Consider the following 26,469-nt stretch of genomic DNA (forward strand, 5'->3'; position numbering starts at 1 on the left):
ATGTCGGTCATAAATGCACAAAATATTAGCATCTGAATGTCTTTAGAAATTCACATGGAAAAGACCAGGCCAAGGGGTAGGAATTTTGAGTATTGTGCTAGCACTGTCATGGCTATAGATTGCTGGTACATCACATCCAGGGCATGCAGCATGAGCAGGCAAATGTCTCTCCACTGTGATGGGACTGATGATACTTCATAAGCACCATTGGATGCTATTATTATGTGATGCGTAGGTCATTGGTCCTAATTAATTAAGGGCCAAGAAGGTACTTAGTACTTTACAAGATGCAGATGAAGACAGATCCCTGCTTGGGAAATTAAAATGTACCAGTTTGAGGGTTTTATATAAAACCAGATCAACTATACAATTCTGATATCTAGACAGATCCTAATAAACCCCATGAAAATTAGAGAAATTAGATCAGCTTAAAGCTAATAAAATGTGATAGAAATATTCAAAGTTGTCTGCAAAAATGCTTTCAGGCAGAAGGATTAGCATGAAGCACATTTTTACAAGGATTAGGGAGAATATTTTACAGGGTAAACTAGCCCATAAAATTGTTCTTTTTTTCTGGAGTCTATAGAAGGACTTTACTCATGATATACGCAGCCTGAACAAAAACTCGCAGTCTTCGGCTACTGCAAGAATAGTTTGTTCTTTCCATATGCACCATATGTAAAATCAGAAGTGCTGCTGAAACAACTCAACTATGCATTCTGGTTAATTGGAAATAAGACTATCCAAATAAATGTTTCAGAATATATATATTAAACACCATCATTCTGACTGTCCTTCAGTTGCTTTGCAGGGCAATGCACGTTCTGTTTTCAATGACATCATGCTTTGAGGCGTAGTTCCTATTATCCGTACACATCAGAGCTATAAACTTTATGTCTTAATGTAACCCCACAAATTTTCAGCTTATTTGCTTTCAAACAGTTAGTAAAGTGTTTATGCATGATGATCGTGTTTGAAGACTTCCCTAGATATATCTTCTCTGTTAGAAAGGGTGCAGTCTGCATTTGAATTCAGAGTTTATCTACTGTACACAATTTCTAAATACATTGAGCGGCCACTGTAAATTCAAATTTGAAATATATCTATACTGAAGTACCCCATGTACAAAGCAAATATTGTAAAATAGACTTGGATTAGACCTTTTAACCACATCAGTGGGTGCCGTAAAAGAAACATTTAGCCTAAGAGCTCAGAAGATGCATGACGAAAGCTGCCCAACAGAAGTCTTTGGAGGCTGCCTGAGTAATTAGGGTTGTGGGATGAAACTGGTCATGCAAGGAGGAGGATTTACACTGCTCTCTATTTGCCTCGTATAGTGTAGCTGGCCCTTATTGGCTCTACTAACTCATGTGTCCAAACATGCTTACCAGTGAGAAGAAAAATGTTCCCACCAGCTGCTGAGCCGTCTCGCAGTGCCCTCTCTGTCCTGCCACAAACACACAGAAGAAACTCACGTTCCAACCAGAACCGAGCACCAGAGGCTACAGCACTGGGGAGCAGGTGGTCTTGGGCGGATCACTGGGGCCGTACCTGGCGCTTTATGTCAGGTCTGTGGGAAGCCGGTAGTTTTGGTGGAATCCTCTTTTCCATTTGTTCGCGTTGGCTGTTTCATGGGGTGTACCTTTGTGTTTATTCAAACATCAAAACGAAATGGGGTCGCCACAGGCAGGACTGTGTGGGGCAAATGCTGCACCCAACTTGTCCTGCGGCTCCCCTGGTAAGAAAGTAGTAAGAGTTTGCATGGCTTTACCTGTGGGTTTGCACCTTTTGTCGTGTGATTTTTCATAGGGACGACTTGGCAGCACTTATTTGAGCAATAAGTTAAAGATGCACTGTGCTGCCAGAAGCGTGAAAAATGCCGCTCCTGTATTTGAGTGTGGTTAGCCCAGCTCATCAATCAAGGACAGAGAGGGTTTAGAGTTACCAACTTTTAGGAAGAGTCAGCTCTTGAGTGTTGGGAAACCGAAACCAGATGCTGTAATTACAGTGCTAACAGTGCTCGCCCCCCACCTAACCCCCCTTTCTTTTTATGTCTTTAAAGACATATTTCTGAGTCTTACAGTTGTTTTAGGTTAAAATACAATTGGAGAATGATTTGGCTGCAAAATCAGCAGGCAGAGAAATAAATCCGGGCCCCAAACTGTGGGTTGTTATTGGTAGGAGTGGAAGGGCTGGTCTGTTTGTCTGTCGCTATTTACTTCCATGCATCTCAAGTTGCATCCTCTGATCTTTGGGGGCATGACTTGTGGTTCTTGAAAGCCCTTGAGGGAACAAGAGAAAATTGTAAATCTGGGACCAGTAATTAGGGTTGGACTAGATGACCCACAGAGGTCCCTTCCAACCCCTACCATTCTGTGATTATGTGATTCTGTGTAATTATAGGGACAAATTCTGGGACTTAGACCTATGGTTGTTTTCAGGGCAGAGAGGAAAAGGCCATGTGTATAGATGCAATTATTGGACAGCAGGATTTCCAAGTATAAATTGCACCCTGCAGAGGGGGAGCCGTGTTCCCCTTAAAGGGGGTTTACTTCAAGGGGTTTGGTACTTAAAGGGGGCTTACACAAAAGACGGAGAGAGGCTTTTTACCAAGGCCTGTAGTGACAGGGCAATGTTTTTAAACTGAAAGAGCGTAGGTTCAGATTGAACATATGAAAGAAATTCTTTAGTGAAAGTGGTGAAACACTGGAAGAGGTTACCCAGAGAACTGGATGCCCCGTCATCGGAAGTGTTCAAGGTCAGGTTGGACTGGGCTTTGAGCAACGTGAGTGAAAGATGTCCCTGCCCATGGCAGGGGGGTTGGATTACAGAATCACAGAATCACAGAATAGTAGGGGTTGGAAGGGACCTCTGTGGGTCATCTAGTCCAGCCCTCCTGCCGAAGCAGGGTCACCTACAGCAGGCTGCACAGGAACTCGTCCAGATGGGTCTTGAATATCTCCAGAGAAGGAGACTCCACAACCTCCGTGGGCAGCCTGTTCCAGCGCTCCGTCACCCTCAGAGGGAAGAAGTTCTTCCTCATGTTCAGATGGAACTTCCTGTGCTTAAGTTTGTGCCCGTTGCCCCTTGTCCTGTCACTGGGCACCACTGAAAAGAGCTTGGCCCCATCCTCCTGACACCCACCCTTCAGATATTTATAAGCATTTATTAGGTCCCCTCGCAGCCTTCTCTTCTTCAGGCTGAACAAGCCCAGCTCCCTCAGCCTCTCCTCGTAGGGGAGATGTTCCAGTCCCCTCATCATCCTTGTAGCCCTCCGCTGGACTCTCTCCAGTAGCTCTTCATCTTTCTTGAACTGGGGAGCCCAGAACTGGACAGAGTACTCCAGATGAGGCCTCACCAGGGCAGTGTAGAGGGGAAGGAGAACCTCCCTCGTCCTGCTGGCCACACTCTTCTTGATGCACCCCAGGATCCTATTAGCTTTCTTGGCAGCCAGGTCACACTGCTGGCTCATGGTTAACCTGTCGTCCACCAGGACACCCAGGTCCCTCTCCACAGAGCTGCTCTCCAGCAGGTTTGCCCCAAGCCTGTACTGATGCATGAGGTTGTTTCTCCCCAGGTGCAGGACCCTGCATTTGCCTTTGTTGAACCTCATCAGGTTCCTCTCTGCCCAACTTTCCAGTCTATCCAGGTCACGCTGAATGGCAGCACAGCCTTCCGGTGTGTCTACCACACCTCCCAGTTTGGTGTCGTCAGCAAACTTGCTGAGGGTACAGTCTAACTCTTCATCCAGGTCGTTGATGAAGAAGTTAAACAAGACTGGGCCCAGTACTGACCCCTGGGGGACACCACTTGTTACCAGCCTCCAACTAGACTCAGCACCGCTGATGACAACCCTCTGAGTTCTGCCATTCAGCCAGTTCTCTATCCACTTCACCGACCACTCATCCAGCCCACACTTCCTGAGCTTCCCTAGGAGGATATCATGGGAGACTGTGTCGAAAGCCTTGCTGAAGTCGAGGTAGACAACATCCACGGCTCTCCCTTCGTCTACCCAGCCAGTCATGTCATTGTAGAAAGCTATCACATTGGTCAGGCATGATTTCCCCTTGGTGAATCCATGCTGACTACTCCTGATAACCTTCTTTTCTTCCACTTGCTTGATGATGGCCTCCAGGATAAGCTGCTCCATCACCTTTCCCGGGATGGAGGTGAGGCTGACCAGCCTGTAGTTCCCTGGCTATATGGGATGATCTTCAAAGGTCCGTTCCAACCCAAACCATTCTATGATTCCCTGCAAGTTCGTGCATCACCTAAATCCTGTTAGAGCCTTCAGCGCAGGCCATAAACAGTTCCTGGCCTGGTTCGCAGGTTGAGCTGGAGAGGGTCCTGAGCCAACCTATGCGAAATGGATGATTTTATTCATGTCTGTCCACACGCGTTAGAGCCGCTCTGCAGAGATAGCAGCGTTGTGTTCGGCATGGCTGAGGACTGGTGATTTTAAAGGAAGGACCTCTGGTTTGGAGCGCTTAGGCAGGGACTGGTGTGAAACGGCTGGTAATATATTTTCATCACGCGTTGTATCATGCTCCTTTTTTTGAAATAAAGTGCTCCTGGAGATGAAATTGTGTTGGACAGTTCTGAAGCTAGGAAAACACATTTTATGACTGTGTTATGCATCCATAAAAAGGGGATTTTATAATACTTTTGCTGACAGGCCCTTAAATAGACAGGCACAGGTAGGTGCTGCTGTCAGGTCCATGCAAATTACTGGTTAACTGGCCACATAAATTTGGAGTGAAATATAATGAATAGAAGAATAGATGAGGTGCATGCAGTGTCTGTCTGGGCAGAGTGGTTCAGTGCAAGCCAGCACTGCTCTGTTAGAGCCAGGAACATGCCATTCATTTAGAGGAGGCTCAAATGTTTGTTTAAAAAAAAAAAACAAAAAAAAAAACCCCACAACACAAAAAAAGAAACCACACACCCTGAAAAAAACAGGAAAAGGTAAACACAAGTCAAAATGCTGCAGGTCTGTTTTGTCTTTTCTCACCTGCAGCAGCCGAAAGCCACCATAGAGAAATGAATGAGTGCAATCAAATGCGACTTCGTACCACGCAGCCTGTTCTGTATTTGTTTGCATCTCTGGTGCTTAACCCTTTGTACTGTGTATGGTATTTATTTTAGCACATTCGATTTCCTGCAAACCCTCTTTCTTGTGGATTCTACTTCACTCCCCACTACCTTAAAAGCCTCTTCAAATATTTACCACGTGCCCTTTCTTGCTATGCTTCTCTTCTGCTTCTCCAAGCTGTTCCTGCCCTGCTGCCATGTGTCTCCCCATCTTCTCCCAGCTCTCCCTCAGCTGCAAAGTTGTCTTGTCTGTGAGCAGAAGCAGCCCTCCCAGTTTGTTGTTTCTGCTGTGCTGCTTCACCTGCACCATGTATCACTACCTCTTTGTGGCTCCCTGCAGCAGGACACCAGTTCACCCAGCACCGTCTCTTCCCTGCCTACGTTCCCTCCTCCCCCTCAAGCTGAAGTGAACATTGAGTATGTAAAATCAGCAGGTGCCATGAAGTTAAGTACCTCTCACTGTATTTTTCTTTCCTCTGAAAAAGCAGGAGGAAACAAAAGAGGAGGAAAAAGCAGTCAAGAAACAAAAGAGGTGTTTCCAGAAAAGGTTTGAAAAGAGATAGGGAGTCAGTGAGGCAGTGAGTATGTCTGAGCTCCCCATGGAGGTCTGAAAATCACCTGAGGTTTTTGTTCTTTTTTTTCACCCCTCTTTTTTTCCTTCTGTTGCCTGCTCTGTCATCAGAGACTTTCCACAAGAGTATTCAAGCTGTAGTAGCAGCCGTAGGAGAGGAAAACTTGGAGGCTGTGCCTGAGAAGAAAAGAAGGTGGGGGGAGGAGGAGCTGCAAGAAGATGTGAAAAGATGTGTAAGTGAGGAAAAATAAAAGGGCTTTTTAAAAACTGTCATGAACATTAATTTGAAGGGCAGAGAGAAAAAAAAAACCCACAACACTTTAATCTCAGAGCAATCAAAATGAGCAACACCACCATGGACGTACAGATGGTCCAAATGAAAGTTTAAAGAATTTCAAGAAAGACGAACCAGACAAACCCCTGCGATTTATCTCGAGCAGCAGAAGCCAGGAAAATTCTCCATTCCTCAGCTATGTGTTTCTTGGCTCCCAACATTCAATAAACTTTCCGATTCAAGAATTTTCCCCATCCTCCTCTGCCTGTCTCTCTTTGTGGCTTGCATTATCAGCTGCCTGACTACAATATATATTGTAGTACTCCACTTATTGCGGTTGACAGCTTCCCGTTTTCATAGAGCTTCTGTCCCACCTCTCAGAAGTTCTGGATAAATGGCTGGCGCAGCCAGATAACTACATTAAAATGAAGAATGCAGGAATCTGTTAAACCTAAATGGGAAAACAAAATCAGGAGAAATGGAAGAATTAGAAATATGATGACACAGGGAAACACGAGGCAAACATCATGAAGGCAGGGCTAGAATTAGGGGGAACAGATTTTGTTGCATAGGGTTTTATGAATTACTTGCCATGTTTGTGTTTCTTTGATTTATGGGTGAAAATTGATTTATCGCATTGATTTATGGGATAAGTTTCATACAGCCTTATTATTGTTGCTTGTACATGATTCTTCTGTTAAGTACCGTAACACTGTAATGTAACAGGAAGAAAAAAAATGATGGCTCTGCCTCATGGCATAATGCTGCTTAGCTTCGAAAGTCCCTTTGCTGCCCTGTGCAGCCATATCGCAGCAAGGCAATTCCTGGCTCTTCCCAGCTTTCCTCTGGCTGCATTCGAACCAGCAAGGGGTACGTGCAGATTCGAGCTGCCGCCGAAGCGGGCTGGTGCTGCCGCGAAAGGCTGCGGCTGCGCTGGACATGCAGAGCTTGGTTTGGTTGCTCCTGTTTTGCGGAGGAGGGCAGGGCGAGATGGATTGCCTGTCTGTGACCTCTCGAGTCTCGTTTGTGCAATTGGTAGGGAAAGTAAAGCTTCACACATGCTGGAAATGTCATCCTTTTGATTTGGTTGTATTTTGTGTGTGTGATTAATGGTTAATTTATGAGGGAGAACTGGTTCTGGCGAGGAAGGAGCCGGAATAGTTTGTGTTTTTTTCCACATGGTCATGCTCAGATTCCCCCACACTGGAAAAAAAAATCCGCCTCCTTTCTTGTTTCTTCCAGGGGAAGTCCGAAACCAGTCCTTGAAGATGACCTTAGCACTGAAAACAAGCAATTCGTTGTTGTAGCGTGGAGCTGGTGACACAGAGTCCTTTTACTATCAGTATAAATGCATTTTTTTCCTTGCGCCGTAATACCCTTATTAGTGCAGGGAAAGCTAATGAATTAAAGCTATCCTAACTCCCTCAGTTTTCCTTCCCATGTTCCAGGCTTTCTCTCACTTTATGCTGGTCCCAGAAAACAAAAAAGTTTACCTGATTTGTAGAAAGGGTAAAATAACCCAGGGCTTGCGTGGAGCTGGTGCGCATGCATGGCACGTCCCTGCTTTCTGCCTTGCACAGCAGCTGCTTCACGGAACCATCCTCCCTCAAAGTTTGGGTGGCTCAGATGCTGCAGCCGATGGTTGCACTTGGGGTCAAATTAGGTTTGGCCATTTGCAGGAACAGGGAGTGTAAAAGTGTCTGTAAGCAACTTTGGGACCTGTGGTCCTGTGCTGCCTGCAGGCTGATGCAGCTGGGTGTTGGTCCGTAGGGAATCACTGGGCTTAGCGCTCAAGGAGGTTGGAAAAAAAAATGAAACCCTAAATTTTTGTTATTTAGGAGACCTCATGATTTTAACAAAACCACAAAGCAGGTCAAAGAGGGGATTCTGTGGGTTCAGATTCCTGCCGAGTCAGCTGCTTGCTATTAAACACGTCACTTGGCTGCTTGTCTTGTAGATCAACTACATCTTTGTAACACTGAGAAAGCGAGGCCTCATTAAAATGGGCGCTTCATTTCTACTGAGAGAATGCAAAAAAGATGGGGGGATGAATGTAGAAGCCCAAACGGAAAGGGAGGTGTGGTCTGGGAAGGCAGGAACGCGGGTCTGCTCATGCGGAGTTTCCCTTCCCCATGGGTGCTCCTGCCTGCATCAGTGGGGCTGGGCTGTGTCTGTGCAGCCCTCTTATTGGAAGTGATAATATGACTGTGTGTCTTCATAATAAATATTACAATAATAAAATTTAGAATTTGAAGCAACCTTTGTGGCATAAGCTACCTGTGTCTTAGAGTGGTTTATATTCCGTAATTGCTGGTAGCTAATGCTTTGGAATGAGGTCTTTCCACAGCAGCTATTTTTGTTGACTTTTTATTAAGCTACTTGGCACTGTGAACTCTTGAAGATACTTTCACTTCAGAGAATTTTTGTTTTAATTCCTGAAAGCAGTAGAAAACCAGCCCTTGGTCTATGACAGAATCCACAGTATAAAAGATTTTCAAAATCAAAACACGGCCAGGTCTGGCTGTAATAAACCAGGGAATTCATTAGAGTTCAGCTTTGTGTAGCACAGCTCCGCTTCTTAGAGTTCATATAAATCTGCGAAGCGCTACTCTTCTTTTTTGTTTCCCTGCTGATGTTGCAGAGACAGCACATTATTGGAAACTCTAGAGTGGGATTGCAAAGTATGCAAGTATGCATTTTCTGAGTCTCATTACCTGTTGTTAATGCTCTTCTGAGTGACTCCTAGTTGAAAAATTAAGACTCATGTTGCTCCTCTTGCTCTGAATATGGGTCTAGATCAGAATGTTAAATACTTTGGAGTTCAGGTGTGCGCAGATGAAAGGTTTTGATTCAGACTACTAATAGCATTATTATTTTAGCTTGAAGCTAATGACAGAATTACTAATGTGAACTCTGAATTTGCTAGCTACATGCTGCACTAAAACTTTTGATTCAGCCCTGCCAATTTTGCACCAAGTCTGTGGGAGTCCTCGGTAGGGAGACGCTGAGATGCTGGTGGGTACAGGGCCTACCATGGAAAGCAGTTGTGCTCCACAGCTGTCAATTCAGTTGCAATGCCTGGCGAAACCATTTCCATGTTGAGACAAGAAGACATTTCTGTGTGGGTTACTGGCCCATTTGTATGTGACAGTACTGTTTTACTCTAGTTGCAAGAGATACCGGAGCTGGGTGGGATGCCCTGTGTCATCCCCTCCCTCCCCAGCTGGAGATTAGGAGACACAAGGAAGACAACAGTTTGGGTGATCTTTGGTAATGTGACTGGTGGAGTTCTCAAAACTCTTCTTCTGCCATTGTGGAAACCTTGATGGGGATGACCTTGTAGCTAAAGCTTGAGAAAAGCCTTAAATACTATTTGGGTGGCCTTGTGCATGCCACATCAGTTAATCTTTTCAAACCTGTCCCTTTGCCCTTGAGCTCCCAGTTAGCCAGACTGTGGGATGCCTCAGCATCTCCTGGAGTTAATGGGCTCTCTCAGGGAATGAGTTATCTGAGCTCTTTTTGCGAGATCCGCTGCTGATGCCTCAGATCTTCTGAAAGATGAGAGTCTCCAGAGTGATGTCAGGATCTTCTTCCCCATGCCCCTTTCCCAGGGGGACCATCCTGTGCACACTCTCCTCCCCCAGCCACCGCTGGCCTCTGCTGATGCTGCAGGCACGAGCGATAGGGTTACTACTCTTTGGGCCCCGGAATACAGCTCATGCTTGCCAGATGAAAGCACGCTATAGGAAACCCTGGCTTTTGGTACCCTGAGTTTGTGGTTCCATAAGATTTCCATTTGTTTTACCCAGAGATTGCAGAAAAACACCTGCAGAATGCGCAGGGACTGAGGGCGTTACATTCATTATTTCCTTGGCAAATCTGTAATTTCCAACCAGTCCTTGTAAAAGAAGACACATATCAATATAACTATAACACACGTTAAAAAAAGAAACCTTATATTATTGTAAACTACTCAAAATATTTAAGAAAAACAATTGAGAATTTGCCTTGTGAAAGCAAGCAAAACTTTTATCTTCCACTTCAGGAGCAGAATCTGCATTATAAGTATTTGTCCATTTTTTGCCACTTTTCCAGCAGTTTGACCAGCTGGGGTGGTTTGTCCCATATGAGGACGCCCTATATCTTAGCAAATTGTGTTTTGAGGAGCAGTGAAAGAAAAGGAAAATGACTCTTATGTTTGAGCAGTACAGGCTGTCACAGCTTCCGATGAAAAAGATACTGGATTTTCATTCTCTGCAAAGTGACCTCCCGCAGCTCACTGACCCACAGGTCCCATCTGCTAACAGCAAACCATCACAACTAAAGGGATGGACACCCACCACAGTGATTGCTATTCTCGGTGGTTCTAGTAAACTAAATTTGGACCTATGCCATAGTCTACAAAAGAAGTCGTTCTTCTCTCTCCAAAGCCTTTCCAGCATGTTGCCGTGCTCTTAGGAAATGGGTTTGAACCCTGCAGAGTGTTTTTCCAGGTGATTCCTTCTCTGAACCAGCAAGCTCCATTGTTCATGGGTTTTAGGAAACAGTAATAAAAATTGTAGCTGGGAAGGAGAGTTCTTGCATTTACCTACAGTTCTCACACAAGTAGAAGCTTTGAAATCCAAACTGAAAATCTGGCTCATCCCGTGCCTCACATGCATTCTCTAGTTTCTCTCCTGATTTCCTTTGAGCTTAAAAATGAAAGCTGAATTCTTTTTGTGTTGTGAAAAACTTATTGGAAGCTAAAAGCAAAGTTACTCAAAATGAGGAAGAAGAGAAATTTCTTTTCATTCCTCTTTCCCCAAATATCTACACCATTTAGGTGCACTCTTTGGATTTTTACCTTTTCTATGTTGCAATTTTGGGGTCTTTTTACCCTTTTCTTTCCAAATTTAGGGTTTTTTGGATCTTTTGGGGTCTCCCTAATTAGGGGAAAGTTTGCAGGGAGAACTACAGTTCTCTGTGTCACTTATTGTTAAAGTGTATCAGTATCTGCTTCTCTTGGCAGAAGTGTTTGTCTCTAGACCCAGAACGTCAAGTAACAAAACTTCTGTTGAGGTGAGGTAACAGAGTTTAATTCAGTGTATAGATATGTATATGGTTAGTGAAGAACAGCTTCGCAAAAATACCACAGAAGCTAAACTGGTGAGATTATTCCTTCACTGAAGACTTTCTTGTCCATCATTTTGGGGAATAACACTTGTTTTCATTCTCAGTTATTCTGATTTCACGCCAAATTTGGTATTCTTTCACTTCAGCTGAAATTAATGTAAGAAATGGAGTAACATACAGCTAAAGTTATACTGAAGGCTAAAGTAAAGTGACTGGGCTTGGCTGAAAAGATGAAGGTTTCCCGTATGCATGTTCAGCAGAGGATTGTGCGGTGGAGGAGGAAAACACCTGCTACATCCATGTCAGCGTGTTGCTAGTGCTAATTCTTAAAGATATTTGTAATAGCATGAAGTCAATCTGAAACTCACTTTGTGCTTGTAGATTATAGATGCCCATTTTTTCTGCGTGCCTTTTGAAGAGTTGACTACTACTTAAGGTTACTGGTCTTGCTTCAGTAGAAAGACATGAAGTTATGGGTACTTAAATTAAAATTGATCTAGCAGTGGGGCAGAGCGCTGGTAGCTGTGTCAATCCAACACGGTGTCACTTTTTTCTGCTTTGGGAGTGTGTTTATTGTTAGTGCCATCCTTCTAGGATACTCATCAAAATCACGTTTAGTTGTCTGTAAGGTAGATGAATCAGAAGAGGAGTATGTTTTGAGATGGAGGAAAGGAAAATGAAGGCAATAATGAAAAAAGGAGGAATCCAAAAAGGAAATGACTTGGCAGTTCTGGTAATCTTGATAGGAGAGTGATAAAGATGAGTCTAATGATGGATGAAGACAAGACTTTGAGAGAGAGAAAAAAACAATACGGTCAGCTGCTTTGTTGGGCTTCTTTTATCCAGAGTCTGCCAAGGGCTTAAAATTAAGTGCAAACTGAGGTCAGAGAGTGTATGTCAGGTCTCAGGACCAGGGCATGACTTTGAGTAAACCACACAGGTCCGTGTGTAATAGAAGTATGTGATTAAGCCATTGGAAATACATTTGCCATGCTGAACATCTCGCATTCCATGCTCCAGCCTGGGCTTCTTACTCATATTCTCTTGTGTTTTCATGAGTTGTTCATTTAAAACAGAAGTTTTTCACAGCAGGAAACTGTTCCTTGATACATTTCCATAGCACCTAACTCAGCAGGGCATCTCTATTAATAGCAGCCCTGTAGGTCCCACCACATCAACTGGCTGTAGTAAGATTCCTCCAGCTGCTACTTCCCGATTAAGTTAAGATTAGGTGAGAAAGAGCTGTGGTTGTAGCGCATCTCATTTCATTTTATTTGCTTTTTGCTTTCCTTAAGCCTAGTACTTAAGAATTGCATGGGAATTTAGTTCTGGATCTTTTCCATAGCGTATTTAATTTTTGTTTACTGTTTGCTTTGAAGGGGGAGGGAGGGGGAAATGAAGCCAATAGGTACAGAGAATGAAGAACGTTACCTTGCATGGAGGTCTGAGATAATTTGGTGGTGTTTGGCTGGAGACTGGGGTGGCAGGGAGTAAATGCCAAAAAAAAAAAAGGCAGAATTAATAGGGAATGCATGTCATTCTGAATAATTTAAGTTAAAAATTTGATAAGTAAACAAGGCAGCAAATAGTAGGAGCAAGCATTACCCGTTTTTGTACAGAGAGATGAATTACTCCTGTAAGAGTCTGGCTTAGAGGTGCAAAAAGTACTTTTCCTTAAATCTTGTCTTTGGCATGAACCAGCGAGGCTCTTCGTTCTGTCCGTGGGATGAAGGCAGGTGTACTGCAAGTGTAGCCTCTGTGTCATTAAGCTGGGTGCCACCAATGGACAAAATAGCTTTTTAATCCACTGAAATAAATGGACATGGAGGCGAACAAAGTACAGAGATTAAGGTACAATAAATTACTTTCCATTCGAGTCATATTTTATAAGTAGAGCTATTTATGGCTTTTTTTTTGACTGAGAGCAGAGATGATAATAATCTGACAATAATTACCTTGTGGGAAAAACAGGAACAAATGAGTCTGAATCCTTCAGCATTTGATCCTTGTGCAATAGATAGTAGAATGATAAAACTTTTATGAAACAACATTGCAGTAGTATGTCAAGCTTGGTTTTTATTTCATTGCAGATAACTGTAAGGGAAAATATCTGAAATTAGATGACATGCATTATGACATACCATTTAGCCACGGAGATGTAAGCTGGGATCAAAGCTTGTTTGGAAAATTGAGGTCCTTGGGAGCAGGAAAAGCGGAGTTTCTAACAAACAACATCAGAATTCTTCCTGGTTCCTTAGAGCAGGTCTAAGGTTTCTGTAGAGAGGTCCAACACTTCATTATGTTGCAAGGCATGCACTAAAGTCCGTGTGTCTGAAGAATGGGTTATAATTCTTAGCCTTTTCTTGGTCACTGTCATATGAGGTCAGTCTATCATTAGAAGTCAGGCTTGTGCTGTCCCTAATGTATTGTCTTTTCTTTGACCTCATTTTACAGTTAGCTACTCAGTTTGGTACACGAGAAGAGCTTTAGCATTAGCAAAACAAGATTGAAATTAGCCTTTTATTTTGTCTTCACTATTATCCTGAGTTACATTAGTAGGTTTTCAGTTTTCCATATGTTAGAACCAGTCTGCTTTTGGAAAAGCTGTTCTCACCGTTGCACGCATGTTTTCTCCGTAGAGGAGCAAAATGCAGTCAGTGCTGGAGGGCAGGAGCTGTCTTTCTGCATTGATGGGGATACCAGGGTGGTTTGGGGAGCTGGCAGATGGCTTGTGGTCACAGCAAGGGTCCTTCCCTCCCTACTCAAACTTTTGCAGCCCGGTTGTTGATGTTTAACCTTGATTATCCAGTATAAGCAATGATTCAGGCAATTCTCTTTCACATCACACCAGAGTGTATTGCTGCTGCCAAAACAGAAGTTATAGCTGACACGGGAGTATGGTTCCTTTATTATTATTATTTTTATTATTTTTCTTTTCTTTTTTCAGTTACTGGTTTTGTCATTCTGTGTTATTTTCCTCCTCCTACAAGGCTTTCACCTGTTAAATTACTTTCTTAAATGTTTCCCTTTTCTGAGTTTTTATTTTTTCCTTTGTATTCACAGTTCCAGATATTTTCAGATGTAACTTGAGATTCCCTGTAAGTTTACAGGTTCTTTCCTCATCAGGCTGTGAAGTCACATGTGTACTTTGGAAAGTGAAAATACTTGGATCATATTTGTTTTTCAAGTATTTATCTTTTTTCCCTAGCATTGGTGTGTCCAACCGTGCCACCTTCTGTTTTCTGCTCCCAGAACTAAACACTTGCAGAAAACGTTGACAAAACGTTTTGTGCTTAGGAAGCCAGCTGGGACTTGCATCCTCATTTAGCTCTTGAGGTTAAAATTAGACCCCTGCTTGCAAGGTTCTGAAGGTCTTTGTCTAATTCCAAACAGCCAGGTGATCTGCTTGGGAAGTAAAAATTCTGAAAAAAAACCCAAACCCAAACAGTAACAGAATCTTAATCTCATAAAACTCTAAGTGATTTTCTTAAGACAGATTTGACACTATTAAGTTGCAGTGCTCAAGTGAATTTGAAGTGTTGGACTGTAATGCATACCAGCAGTCAAAGGCAATGTTGCATGTTAAGGCTCTGCCATCTTCCAGCTTTACACTGATAAAGGATTAGTGCAATGCTTTCTCGAGAGCATCAGCAGCCAGATCCAGACTTACCTGTAGTCAGTGCAAGTTTTTCTGGTTTTCTAGGGAGAGTTCTGCAACACCAAATGTCTCAAACACTTATATGTAAATTTTGCCCCTCTATTAAGGAGGAGCCACGCAAAACTCTGATCTCCTCCAGCTAATATTTAAAATCTCAACAATAAATAATTCACCCGGTAGGAAGCTGTCTGGAGAAGCACTACCGCTTCTTGACACTGTTATGTTGATTCGAGTTGTCTGTTGTTCTCATTGTGCTTTAGCACAGGATTGATTATCTAATTGGTTGTATGATAATCATTTAGACATAGGACCTTGCCTTGTTTACTCCTTCCCCATCATATTAAATTGCTAGGTAGTTAACAGGATTTGAGGCTTTCCATAATCTTCATGATGTCTACACATGCATAAGGATAAGTGTATTTGTCTCTGAAATTGTGAAAGAAAAATACCTTCATGTTGCTGAATTTTGTGTAAATTTTATTTTTCATTGTGTTTCATGTTCTTCTTTCCTTGTTTAGGTATTACATAGAAATGGCTTTATGGATCTGGACTCTGAGCATTTTGAGCTGTTTTTGCGTCACCTTATCCAGAAACGAGGAACTGAAATTTTTTCGGAGTGCTACAGAGCTAAATCATCTGACAGTGGATAATGACACTGGGATAATCTATTTGGGAGTGGTAAATGCTCTGTATCAGCTTACAGAAAACCTGGATGTAATAAGGTCTGTAGAAACAGGTCCAAGAAAGGACAACAAAAAGTGCACACCTCCCATTGATGAAAATCAATGTAAAGAGGCAGTACTGACTGACAATTATAACAAATTATTGTTGCTGAACAAGGTGGATAAAGCAATTGTGGTGTGTGGAAGCCTTTTTAAGGGGATCTGTGCCATCAGAAATCTAGCAGATATTAGCAATGAGACGTATTATGTGGACAGTAGCGGAGAAAAGTCCTTCGTAGCAAGCAACGATGAGAATGTATCAACTGTGGGATTGATCACTTCCTTGAATAACGACCGAGTGCTGTTTGTTGGGAAAGGGAACGGACCAAATGATAATGGGATAATAATCAGCACTCGGCAGCTCTACGAAAGGGATGGGAAAGACATTTTTGAAATGTATACGGACTCAGCAGCTGTTAAGTCAGCTTATCACTCGTCAAGCACGCAACAATTTGTGGCAGTCTTTGAGGATAAAAATTATGTTTATTTTATTTTTAATCAGCAAGAGAAACAGCCCGTCAATAACCGCACGCTGATTGCACGTCTGTGCAAAGATGATGCCCATTATTATTCCTACTTTGAAATGGACTTGGGTTGCAAAGATGATGATGGTGCCTATGACCACTGTCATTCTGCTTATGTCACTACCCCAGGAGAAGAGCTGGCTCAGAGCATGGCTCAGCAGAGACAAACTACAGATGCTCTCTCAGATGACAAAGTTCTGCTTGCACTCTTCAGCAAAGTGAACAAAGACAACGGCTCTCTCAAATCTGCTATGTGTGTGTTTTCCTTGCGGCACATCAATGAAAAGATGGAAAAAAACCGGAACGATTGCTACACAAAAAAGAATACCAGCTCATTTTACAAGCTTTTTTCAGCAGAAAACCCGTGTGCCTCACATGGACTGGTAATATCAGTATCAGTTTTAGAATCTGTGTTAGAATTAGTGGAAAATATGCAACTGCATGATTTGGGGTGGCTTTGAGCTAAACTATAGTGAGATCAGATGACTGAAAACTCAGTAGCTGGATTCACTGTAGAAATGGAGTGTGGTTGAGGGGGGTTGCGGAATGGGTCAAGCAAGAAGTGGCGAGATAGTCGTAATTTTGAGTCTTTTAAAAAAGATTTGATGTCTTCCGAAAGATTAATATTAGTTTCATAAACACTTTTTTTTTTTAAGGGGTTCCTTCTGGTATGGAAATTACTGAGTCGAATGCAGTGATTCGTTACACCCATAATCACCTTCTGGATGAACACTATACACAATTCTGGTCTCAGTCAACATATTTATAATGTTTTTAAATGTTATTAAGAATCTTGTAGGTGATTTCTGGAGTTTAGTGTTGTTTCTGACTTGGATTTGAATTTCAGATAACTGGAAATACAAGGGTTTCTTGTATTGAGGTGGTGTTCATATTTTGCTCTGGCTCAAAATACTTCTATAGCACAATGGCCTTCATTTTCTTTTTATGGCTTGTCAGTACCTTGGCTGTAAGGTTTTTGGAGAGCAATGTTACACCCCTACAGATACTCTTCTTCAATATATGACTGTATCTCTGAGAGGCAGTTTTCAACATCTCTGTGATTTTGTGATGTTTTTGCCCACACCACTCAACCTATTCCCAAGCCCTACTTGGGCTCGTCATTCATTACTGCAGCCAACCCTAAACCGGGTTGAGGAATTGAATCATCTTAAAAATAACTCATCCAGCTTTTGGGACGATGTCTTAATTCCCCAACCTGAGCAAGTTACACACTTGCATAAGCAGCTGTTTGAGCACAGCTTGAGAAACAGTATGCTGCAGTCCAGGGGTGGGAGTGAACAACTGGAGAGAAGGGGCATGGGAATACCTTAAGGTGGTATTGACCCAGAATCCTGCATCTCATGAAAGCACAGCCCTCTCCTCCACAGTAGGTTGCTAGCACTGATGAGAAGCCAAAATAACACTTTTTGCTTCCAAATACCAGTGTTACTGCAGTATCCTGCATCTGAGGTGAGCATCAAACACAGAAATCCTGAATGTGACGAGTAGAGCAGCCCTGGCTTCCAGCAAAAGGAGGTGTGGATTTCAGATCAGAAAGACAGTCTCATTACCAAATAGACAAAAAGGCAAGGTGTGAATGAACTTCCTTCAGGTGGCACTCCCTGCAGCTCAGGATTAAAGCGTAGTGAAGAGGGAATGTGTTGAAGTTCACGAGATGGTTGCGAGTTGCTTCTGTCTGGATAGCAGACAATTAAGAAACAAAACAGCATTAAAAAAACAGCCTTCAACACAAAATTGGTCAACACAATCTACATGACGTGTTCATTTTAATTAAACAAACTGGTTACTTTTTAAACTGTGCTGCTATAATGAAACAGAAGCAAAATAATTTCTGTCCCCATGTCTCCTGGAAAGTGAAAGCATTGAAGCAGTTTGCAATTAGTAGGCTGCTTTCTGATTGCTGCCTGTTGGCTGGGGGAAAATGGCCAGACAGTCCATTTCTCTCTTTCTACTCTTCTATGTCTGAGGGGTATTATACTGCCTGATAATAGGGTTGCACTTCAATCTTAGCTAGGAATTAGTGATCTGAATGTTTAACATTGCTCTGTGGTGCTATTCCTTATTAGAATGCAAGCAAAAATTTCCCCTGTGGCTCCGAACACTTGCCGTACCTCTTGGGAAGTAAGAATGGTGTTATAGAGAAACCAGTACTCCAAAAAGAAGGAATGAATCTCACGGCTGTCACTGTGGCTGTGGAGAATGGGCATACCGTAGCCTTTCTGGGAACGTCGGATGGCAAAATTCTTAAGGTAACAAATCAGACTTTAAGGACAAACGTGTTTAAAAGATTGCAAACTGTAGTGATAGCATACTTCCACTCTAAAAGTACATGGAATTTATAAGATTGCATACCAGGAGCAAATTCTCTTGGAGCTTGGTATTTTTAATTTCAAAGAAAAACCACATTGTTTCTGATGTACCTCAGCTATCCAGTACACAGGTTGCATTAGCATCATCTGAGTGACACCTACTGAAGGACTAGATATCTACTGAGAGCCCTGTATAAACAGCCTTCGGTAATCTAACAGCTGCTCTAGCCTTGTCTCTATTCAAGCCCATACTAGTTTAAGAGCAACTTTTCGTTTTGTAATCATTCTGGCCATTCAGTGAATAGAGATGGCAATACCAAGCCCAAGCTGGAGCTTTGCTAAGTTCTGACTGTGTGGTGCAAGGCTCAAGGGTTCACGTGTTTGTGGTGTTACAATATCAAGCCTACAACGCCAAATACCTTCTTTTGCTGAAAGGGAGTGATGGCCATAGACCACTACATCGTTTGAAATTTGAAGCTGAACCTGTTGGTTACCATAAGGGAACAACAAATTCGAACACCTTCAAGTGCAAAGGCTCCGAGTTGAAAATTTTAGTTTTACAGTGCTGAAATAAATCAACATTTACAAAAAAGATACAAATACTAGCTATTGTGAGCAGTGAGCAATTTCCTTTCATGACTTTCATCCTTTGCTTGCTGCTTTTGTTGCCATATACTTCAAAATGAAATGTTTTCCCTAGCGTGGATTTGTCAACTTGAGTAAACAGGATTTTCATTAATGATATTTGGGGGAAAAAAGTAACAGTAACCACCTTTATTTCTTTCATTGAATAGGTGTTCCTGTCATCCACTGCAACTGAGTACAGCTCTCTTTCTATTGAACTAAACAAACCCATAAAGAATGACCTGGTTCTTGACAAAACCCAAGAATATCTATATGTGATGACCACAGACAAGGTGATGTGTCACGCTTGCATTAAGGACCAGGTCCACTTTCACTTTCTCTGCAACTTTACCTGAGATTTATACATTTCTCAGTTGTTCCTGGAAGTCATCCTGTTCCGTGGGGCTCCCCCCAACTCTATGGTTGTGTGTGAAGACCTTTCTCAAGTCCAAGCTGATGGGCGTAATCACTTAGTTGTTGTGACTTAGAGAACTGTTACATCCTTGATGCTTAGCGATTGGGAATGGGAAGTGAGTTCACCTCTAAAGCTCTCTTATGGGGTCTGTGAGAAGAATGAAGTTGAGATGTTTGGCACCAGCACACCATGGGGTCAGGCAGCCCCAGAGCTCGGTGTGGTGTCCGTGGGGCACTGGTGGATGCTTCAGCTGCCATCAGTTCTTTTCAAGAGTACTTCAGGATTTAGGATGCTGGCGGCTGACGTAATAGTATTTACACATCTGTAAAGCAGCCAGGAATCTTTGTGGGTCTTCTTGTCAAAAAACTAAGAAGCAATAGCGAGAATTACAACTTTGGGAAACACTTCTGTTCGAGCTTCTACTAGAACCAAGCGGGTGCAGCAGGAAGGCTCAGACTTTGCTAGCAAAGGCACAGGCAGTCTCTTCTGGGTTCCCCTGCTCTGTGCTGGCAGGTAAGGCATAATGGAGGTTTGTATAGAAAGGAAGGAAAAAAAAAACAAGTAGGAGACAAGAGGGGTGCCAGATTTCTCCTTCACCTCCGGCTATAACCCTCTTCTGACGCTTCTCTTTCTGTTGGCTGGAGCTGTGAGCCTCCAACACGTGGTTCAGCAGCTCTCCAGGACAGGGTGGGTGGCAGGCTGCGACCATCTGCAGCAGTGACAGTGGCACTGAATGGGATGTAGGGAACGCTCTGGCGGCAGTAACACAGGGAGAATGATCAGGGCTATGAAAGGAGACTGCTTGGGGAAAACAGCACAAGAAGAATGTTTTCCTGCTGTTTTATAAAAGGATTAATATAAATTCCTCCTGTGGGAATGTTAGATTATTCTAGCTGAAGATTTTCAGGCTAGAAACCACGTTGCAAAAAGTGCCAGATAAGTGACTGATAAAGCATAATATGACAGTGTGTGAGAGAGGTTACATCAGGTTTTTTTTTTGGAGTAGTTGATGCTTCTTATTTGGCTTCTGTTCAGATTTGGAACAGAACTCCAAACTTCAACGTTGTCCACAAAAGCCCAGGTGGCCTGGCATCCTGCTTTTACGTTGCGTAAAAGCCCTGAGGTCCTCACCAGGCTATGGTGTGAGCTGCTGAGCAGCATAAGGGATGGCAGCAACCTTGAAGGAAGAAAAGTTTTCTGGTGACAGTCTGCTTGAACTGGTACAATTTAGGAAAGCCACAAACAAATTTTTCAGAGAAATTAGCAAAAAAAAAAATTCCATCCCTACAAAATGTTTACATTTAGAAAGCGGCAAATTTCTGCCAAAGAAAGGATTTCAGTTTAATCTTTTCCAAGTAGCTCTTGTAGACACTGCAGTTTCTGAATAATGGGAATAATAGTTTTCTTTTACAAAACCTGTTCAGTTTAAATATGAATAACTAAAGTTGGGAGCTCTGTAATGGCATTACATTACTGTCATCTTCAGGAGTTAATTACAGTGAGCAGTCCCACCTACTTTTAGCAGCAGATAGACAGGAGGAGAATGGAGGCCTTCGGAGCTGGGAGAAACGAAGCGACGTAAGTGAGGGGAGAAGAATAAATGCTGAAATGTGCACTTCTGGCTTAAGCATGGCTGGGAGTTGTGGGAAGAGAGCTATCAGAACCCTGCCCTGGGAGTTAAAATGGTTTAGAGTTATTTAAAATAAGGTAAACAATAAAGGGCAGGCTAGCTGCACTGATAAGCGTGCTTAATGCTAAGCTACCTGGCAGATGCAGCCTGCCTCAGCATTTGGAGATGAATTGCTTGGGCTCTGTAAGCACTTGAGCAAAGTGAAAGCGATGATGTGGTGAGTGATAACTTGAAGCAGCCTTTAAAAAGAAATCAGATCGAGAGAAATACAGGGAAGAACGATACAGAGGTTAAGAGCTGTAGTGGGAAATAAGCTCTTCCTTTCCTTTTTCACTTCTCCTCCTCCTCCTCCCAGCTTCTGCTGCTGTGTCTATAGCAGGGGGTGGCTTGGTGCAAATGCTTCCAGAAGTCAGCCCCCTCCTCCCCGCTCTGCTCCCAGAGCTCGGGCAGAGAGCAGGAGAAACTGCTTGCAGCTTCGTGGGGGCCTTGGAAAGCAGCGTAGCACCGCTGCCGTGCTCACGCTGGGCCTTTACGAATGGACATCACTGGTAGGATCCCGGATTCCTTCAGGTCCGTACCGTGTTGGAAGGAAAGCAGAAGCCTCTGGCAGTCGCTTACCACAATCGCTGGTTTGTTTGCTTGTTTTAGCTTTTAACACTGTTTTTAAGAGTGCCAATTAAAAAATCTCAAAAATTAGCTTCTCTGCATTTTGCAGCTGGCTTTAAATGGAGCTGCTTTTTTATTTTTTCAATCCATTAAGTTTACATAAAACTTGCAGAGACTACAATCTCTAGGGCTTGTTTCTGCCTGCCAGAATTATGAAACAAATACTTTGTCATAACAAAGCCATTCACTGGATATTAAATTACTCATGGGTACCAGTTAGTGAAACAGAAAGCTAGTAACTCAGCTCCAGTTAGGTAGGAATCCGTGGAAGAAGGGAGGAGTGGAAAGAGTGCTGAAAAGGTAAACCTCTGTATTAATAAATGCAAGAAAACTCCCCAATGTTGACATTTTCCTTAACTGAGTCAGCCTGAACTCTCTGCATGTGAAAGAAAAGGCCCAACTCAGACTTTCAGAATAGCTTTGTAATTGCCAGATGTTTTAAATGAGAGGATAAGATAGAAAAAAGAAAGCCTACACCTCAGTTACTGTTGCTAGACTTTTTGTGCTCTTTAAAAGTAAAACATAGTCATCAACCGGAAGACTTATGTCCCATTCTCCTCTTGCATCATTTCAGCAGCGTAACTAAAAGGGATGCTTGTGTGCTGGCTCCTTTTTCTGTGCACCAAAGAAAGGCAAAATTGTTTATTCTCAGCACCAAAGGAAATCAAAACCAGAAGCTTTTTACTTTTTATTTACTGGGGGGCTGAGATGTAAGAACTGATAATGCTCTTTTCCTGGCTGCTTCCTGTCATAATTATTTCCATTTTCTTTTGTGAATGTATTGCGTGGTGGAGGGTTATGTGTGGAGAAGGGCAGTAACCCGAAGTGCCCTGGCTTGCTCACACCTGCAGACTTTCTGAGATGCCTTCTGGCTAAAAGTGCCACTGACTGTCGCATTTCCAAACGATTTTGTCTCCATGCTAGCGATATGGAGGTGACGATATTCTGATTAAAAAAATTGTGTAGCCAGTACCAAGGTGTCCTGGGGTGCATTAGGAAGAGTGTGGCCAGCAGGTCAAGGGAGGTTTTCCTCTCCCTCTACTCTGCCCTAGTGACGCCCCATCTGGAGTACAGTTCTGGGCTCCCCAGTTCAAGAAAGATGAGGAGCTACTGGAGAGAGTCCAGCGGAGGGCTACGATGATGGTGAGGGGACTGGAGTATCTGTCCTGTGAGGAGAGGCTGAGGGAGCTGGGCTTGTTCAACTGAAGAAGAGAAGGCTGAGAGGGGACCTTATAAATATCTGAAGGGTGGGTGTCAGGAGATGGGGCCAGACTCTTTTCAGTGGTGCCCAGCGACAGGACAAGGGGCAATGGGCACAAACTGAAGCATAGGAAGTTCCAGCTGAACATGAGGAAGAACTTCTTCACTCTGAGGGTGACAGAGCCCTGGAACAGGCTGCCCAGAGGAGTTGTGGATTCTCCTGCTCTGGAGATTTTCAAGACCCGCCTGGACGCGGTCCTGTGCAGCCTGCTGTAGGTGACCCTGCTTCGGCAGGAGGGTTGGACTAGATGACCCACAGAGGTCCCTTCCAACCCCTATCGTTCTGTGATCCTGTGAAGGTAGCCTTTTGAAAGTATCTGTCCTGCAGTAGCTATTTCTTGACTTTGGAGAGCGGTTCATGCAGTTGCTGTTTAGCAGTGGCTGCTGTAATGCAGATTTCCAGAAGTAATGTCACTGGAGGGACTGAAAAGCTCAATTTCTGGACACTTGCTCATGATTCTTGATTGTAGCAACATCCTGCATTACTTTGGAGAGAGATTAGCAAATATTGGAGAGAAAATGAGCAGGAAACGTGTGTAAGTTTGGACTTTGTTAAGGGGGGATAACCATGCTCTAGTTTGTATGGATTTTCTTAAAATCAAACTGAGTTCTGATCACAGTAATACAGGGTCAAGTCTTCCGCTGCCACAGGCAACGGCACTGTACAATCCTGTCCACAAACATTTCCGTCTTCTTGTGCCTTCTTCGGGTCCCTCACGGTTTGCTTCGCTTTCCCTTCTCAGGTGCATCGGCTACCTGTGCAGGACTGCCACAAATACTCAGACTGCGAGAAGTGCACTCAAGCGAGGGATCCGTACTGCGGCTGGTGCGTGCGAGAGGGCAGGTGAGTGCTGCCGGGGTGTCTCAGGTGCAGGCAGTGCCATAGCGCAAATTTTGACACTTGCTGTGGTTTATTTCTCGGCATAGCGATCCCGGCTTTTTGTACTCAGCCTTATGCTCCTGATAGTGATTTAATTTTATCAGGCAGACATTGATATCTATCTTCTGTGCACACAAATAAGTCCCCGTTGACTTCTGCAGATTTGATTAGTTTGGGAAAATATATACTTTTCTGCTGGTACTGAAAAACAGTCTACATCTTCGAACTGCATGTTTTATCACTCTCTGAACTGTACAGTCAAATGTTCTCCCAGAAATTAAGAGTGCTCCCTATTTAAAATTCAGAAAATACAGCATACGCTTTAAGTAGAGCAGGAAAGTGTAAAAAGAGCATAAAAGAAAAAACTGTTCATGTCTGAAGTGAATTATATAGCTCAAACACTGGTTTTATGTGGATGTCGTCTATCACGACGTGTAGCTACGCTGAACCCTCACCTAACTGCAGGAGAGCAGAAAGTGGCATTTGGCTGACTATCTGCAGAGGTTAACTGAATTAATATTCAAACACCTGTAAATTAGGGCAGCACTGAACAGCTCTGGAATGTCTCCTCTTTGCATTCTGCATTGATTGGAGTGGCGAGAGGGAAGAGCAGTCCTGCAGCTCTCTTTTTGACTACGAAGTTAATTAACCCCTGGGCATGAGTGGTTGGGAATTTGTGATTCTAAGTACTTGCTGTTGGAACAAAGGGGCTATTTAATTATAGTATGCAGATGAATTTCAGGCTTCTAGCTTCCTGTCTGAAAATGTGAACTATTACATTAAGTTACCTATCAGCCTGATATGTAGCATAATATGGAGCACTGCAGAGAATCTTATGTGGTGCATGCAGGTTTATGTAATATACAGTAACTCTTCCAGCCTGGGTTTCGGATGCTGTGGATGGAACCTGGGGATTTGGAATATACACCTCGAACTCCTCCTGGGCTGCTGGGAGTTGAAGGCCGTGTCATATATCATACAAAAGGCAATTTTCCCTAGATTTCCCTTCAGGTTTCTGATATGACCACTGACCTCAATATCTCAAAATATTAATAGTCTCTGAGAACAGGCAAACATGAATTTTTGCATTTGCCAGTCTTTTTTTCCGATGGGGAAATAAAAAAGTGCTAAATTTCTTATGTTTTTCTCATTTGCACCAAGTTTTGTCTCACGAACACACTTAATTGTGTGTTTAGGGATATGTTATATGACTGCAGACTCTGCATGTAAATGGTGTCTTTAAGGGTAGGGTTGACAGAACTGTGAAGCAGCTGCACTGTATTAAAGCCCCTGACAAGTTAATAGACTTCTGCTACAGCAGCTAGAGATCCTACACGGTTTTCTCCTAAACTTTGTGCAGAATAGAAAGAATATGGACGAGTCTGTCCCCCCATACACAGTTCAACAAGCTTTTGTAGCCACATACACAGCTTCTGCACTGCAGCATCTCTGCTTTCTCTCCTTCCTTCCTGTACCTGAGCTGGGAAAATCTCCCAGTATTTTTGGTGAGGCTGCACAACCACCGTTGTCTTCCCGTAATGGTAACGGTGCCCTCGCAGAGAGAGGTCTTAGACAGTGGCAGGAGTTAATGAAAAGATTCACTACAAAAGTAAGGTTTCTGGTGCTGCGGTTTCACAGGAACTCTCCGCAACCCTGCGTGCCCCCAGCAATACTTCCCTATTGCATTTTACTCTCACGTAAAATGGGGTGTCTTATTACTGGCAACACATAGGTGTCTGCCACTTGACCTGCAGAAAAAACAGGCTGCATAGACGCATTCAGGACTTTGTTGTATATTACAATGAAGATTAATCAGCCTGGTTTCAGATAGCTCCTGTGCTAAATATTAATGCCTCTGTATGGATTTGGGTTGTCTAATCCAAGATGGTGTCCAAAATAGTATAGGCATGTTTCCCCACTTGCTTTTGGTATTTCAAACCATCAATATTTATTCCGCCACTTATACTGTGAAGTATTCTCTAATAGCAACCTGAATAGTCAATATTTAATCAAATTCCCAGTCATCTTGTGTTGTAATTTCAGGCTCTAATCTCAGAATTGTTGCAGAGTTCAGAGAAAGCACAGTTCAGCTATAATATTGCTTTGCTTTGGTTTTTGTTCCTGTTTTGTCAGGTGCACAAAGAAGGCAGACTGTGGAACAGCTGATAAGGAGAACCACTGGCTGTGGAGTCCAAAAGGCACATGCATGACTGTCGTTACTGCAGAACCTCTAAATATGAGTCGCAGAGCCCCTGCTAAGGTATGACAAGAAAATGCTTTCCCTACGTGTTCTTAAGGCACATTGATGTGACTGCCAGGAAGAGGAATCAGTGCATTTCTTTATGCACAGTGGAGACTAGGAATAGGAGACAGTTTTGGGTATCTCAGTCTCTGGTGTTTCTCACGGTGCTCTTTCTTGCCTGCTGTTTTTGCTGGTTGCAGTTCATGTTTTCTTCCAAGAAATGCTCTTTTTGACCTTCTCTGTAAACCAAAATTATGCACTAGTATGGATGATAAAGCACTTATCTGAATATTATGAAAGTGTTACACAATGTTGTATAACCCATAAAAATAATTGATAGGCGAGATTTCATGCTGCCCTTTCAGCTTACTTGAGCAGAAACTTAAGTAAGCAGTGAAGCCATAAACTGTTGCTTTAAAATCAGCAGTGGATTTGCCTACACAGCGAAGTCTGTCTGGGTGCATGGAGAA

At 43.1% G+C, this 26,469-nt stretch overlaps 1 protein-coding gene across 7 annotated transcripts in view; it reads left to right on the forward strand.

The window, feature by feature from the left end:
* Positions 1–26,469, forward strand: part of PLXNB2 (plexin B2) — a 266,904-nt gene that overhangs the window by 170,879 nt on the left and 69,556 nt on the right. For all 7 annotated transcript variants that reach the window (XM_075429278.1, XM_075429273.1, XM_075429274.1 and 4 more), the window contains 5 exons: positions 15,225–16,335; positions 18,040–18,222; positions 19,077–19,199; positions 23,621–23,721; positions 25,891–26,017. In XM_075429278.1, the coding sequence (XP_075285393.1) occupies positions 15,225–16,335; positions 18,040–18,222; positions 19,077–19,199; positions 23,621–23,721; positions 25,891–26,017 (1,645 nt within the window). The remainder of the gene's footprint in view (positions 1–15,224; positions 16,336–18,039; positions 18,223–19,076; positions 19,200–23,620; positions 23,722–25,890; positions 26,018–26,469) is intronic.

The sequence above is a fragment of the Opisthocomus hoazin genome, chromosome 8 (genome assembly GCF_030867145.1).
Source record: "Opisthocomus hoazin isolate bOpiHoa1 chromosome 8, bOpiHoa1.hap1, whole genome shotgun sequence".
In the NCBI taxonomy this organism is placed as follows: Eukaryota; Metazoa; Chordata; class Aves; order Opisthocomiformes; family Opisthocomidae; genus Opisthocomus; species Opisthocomus hoazin.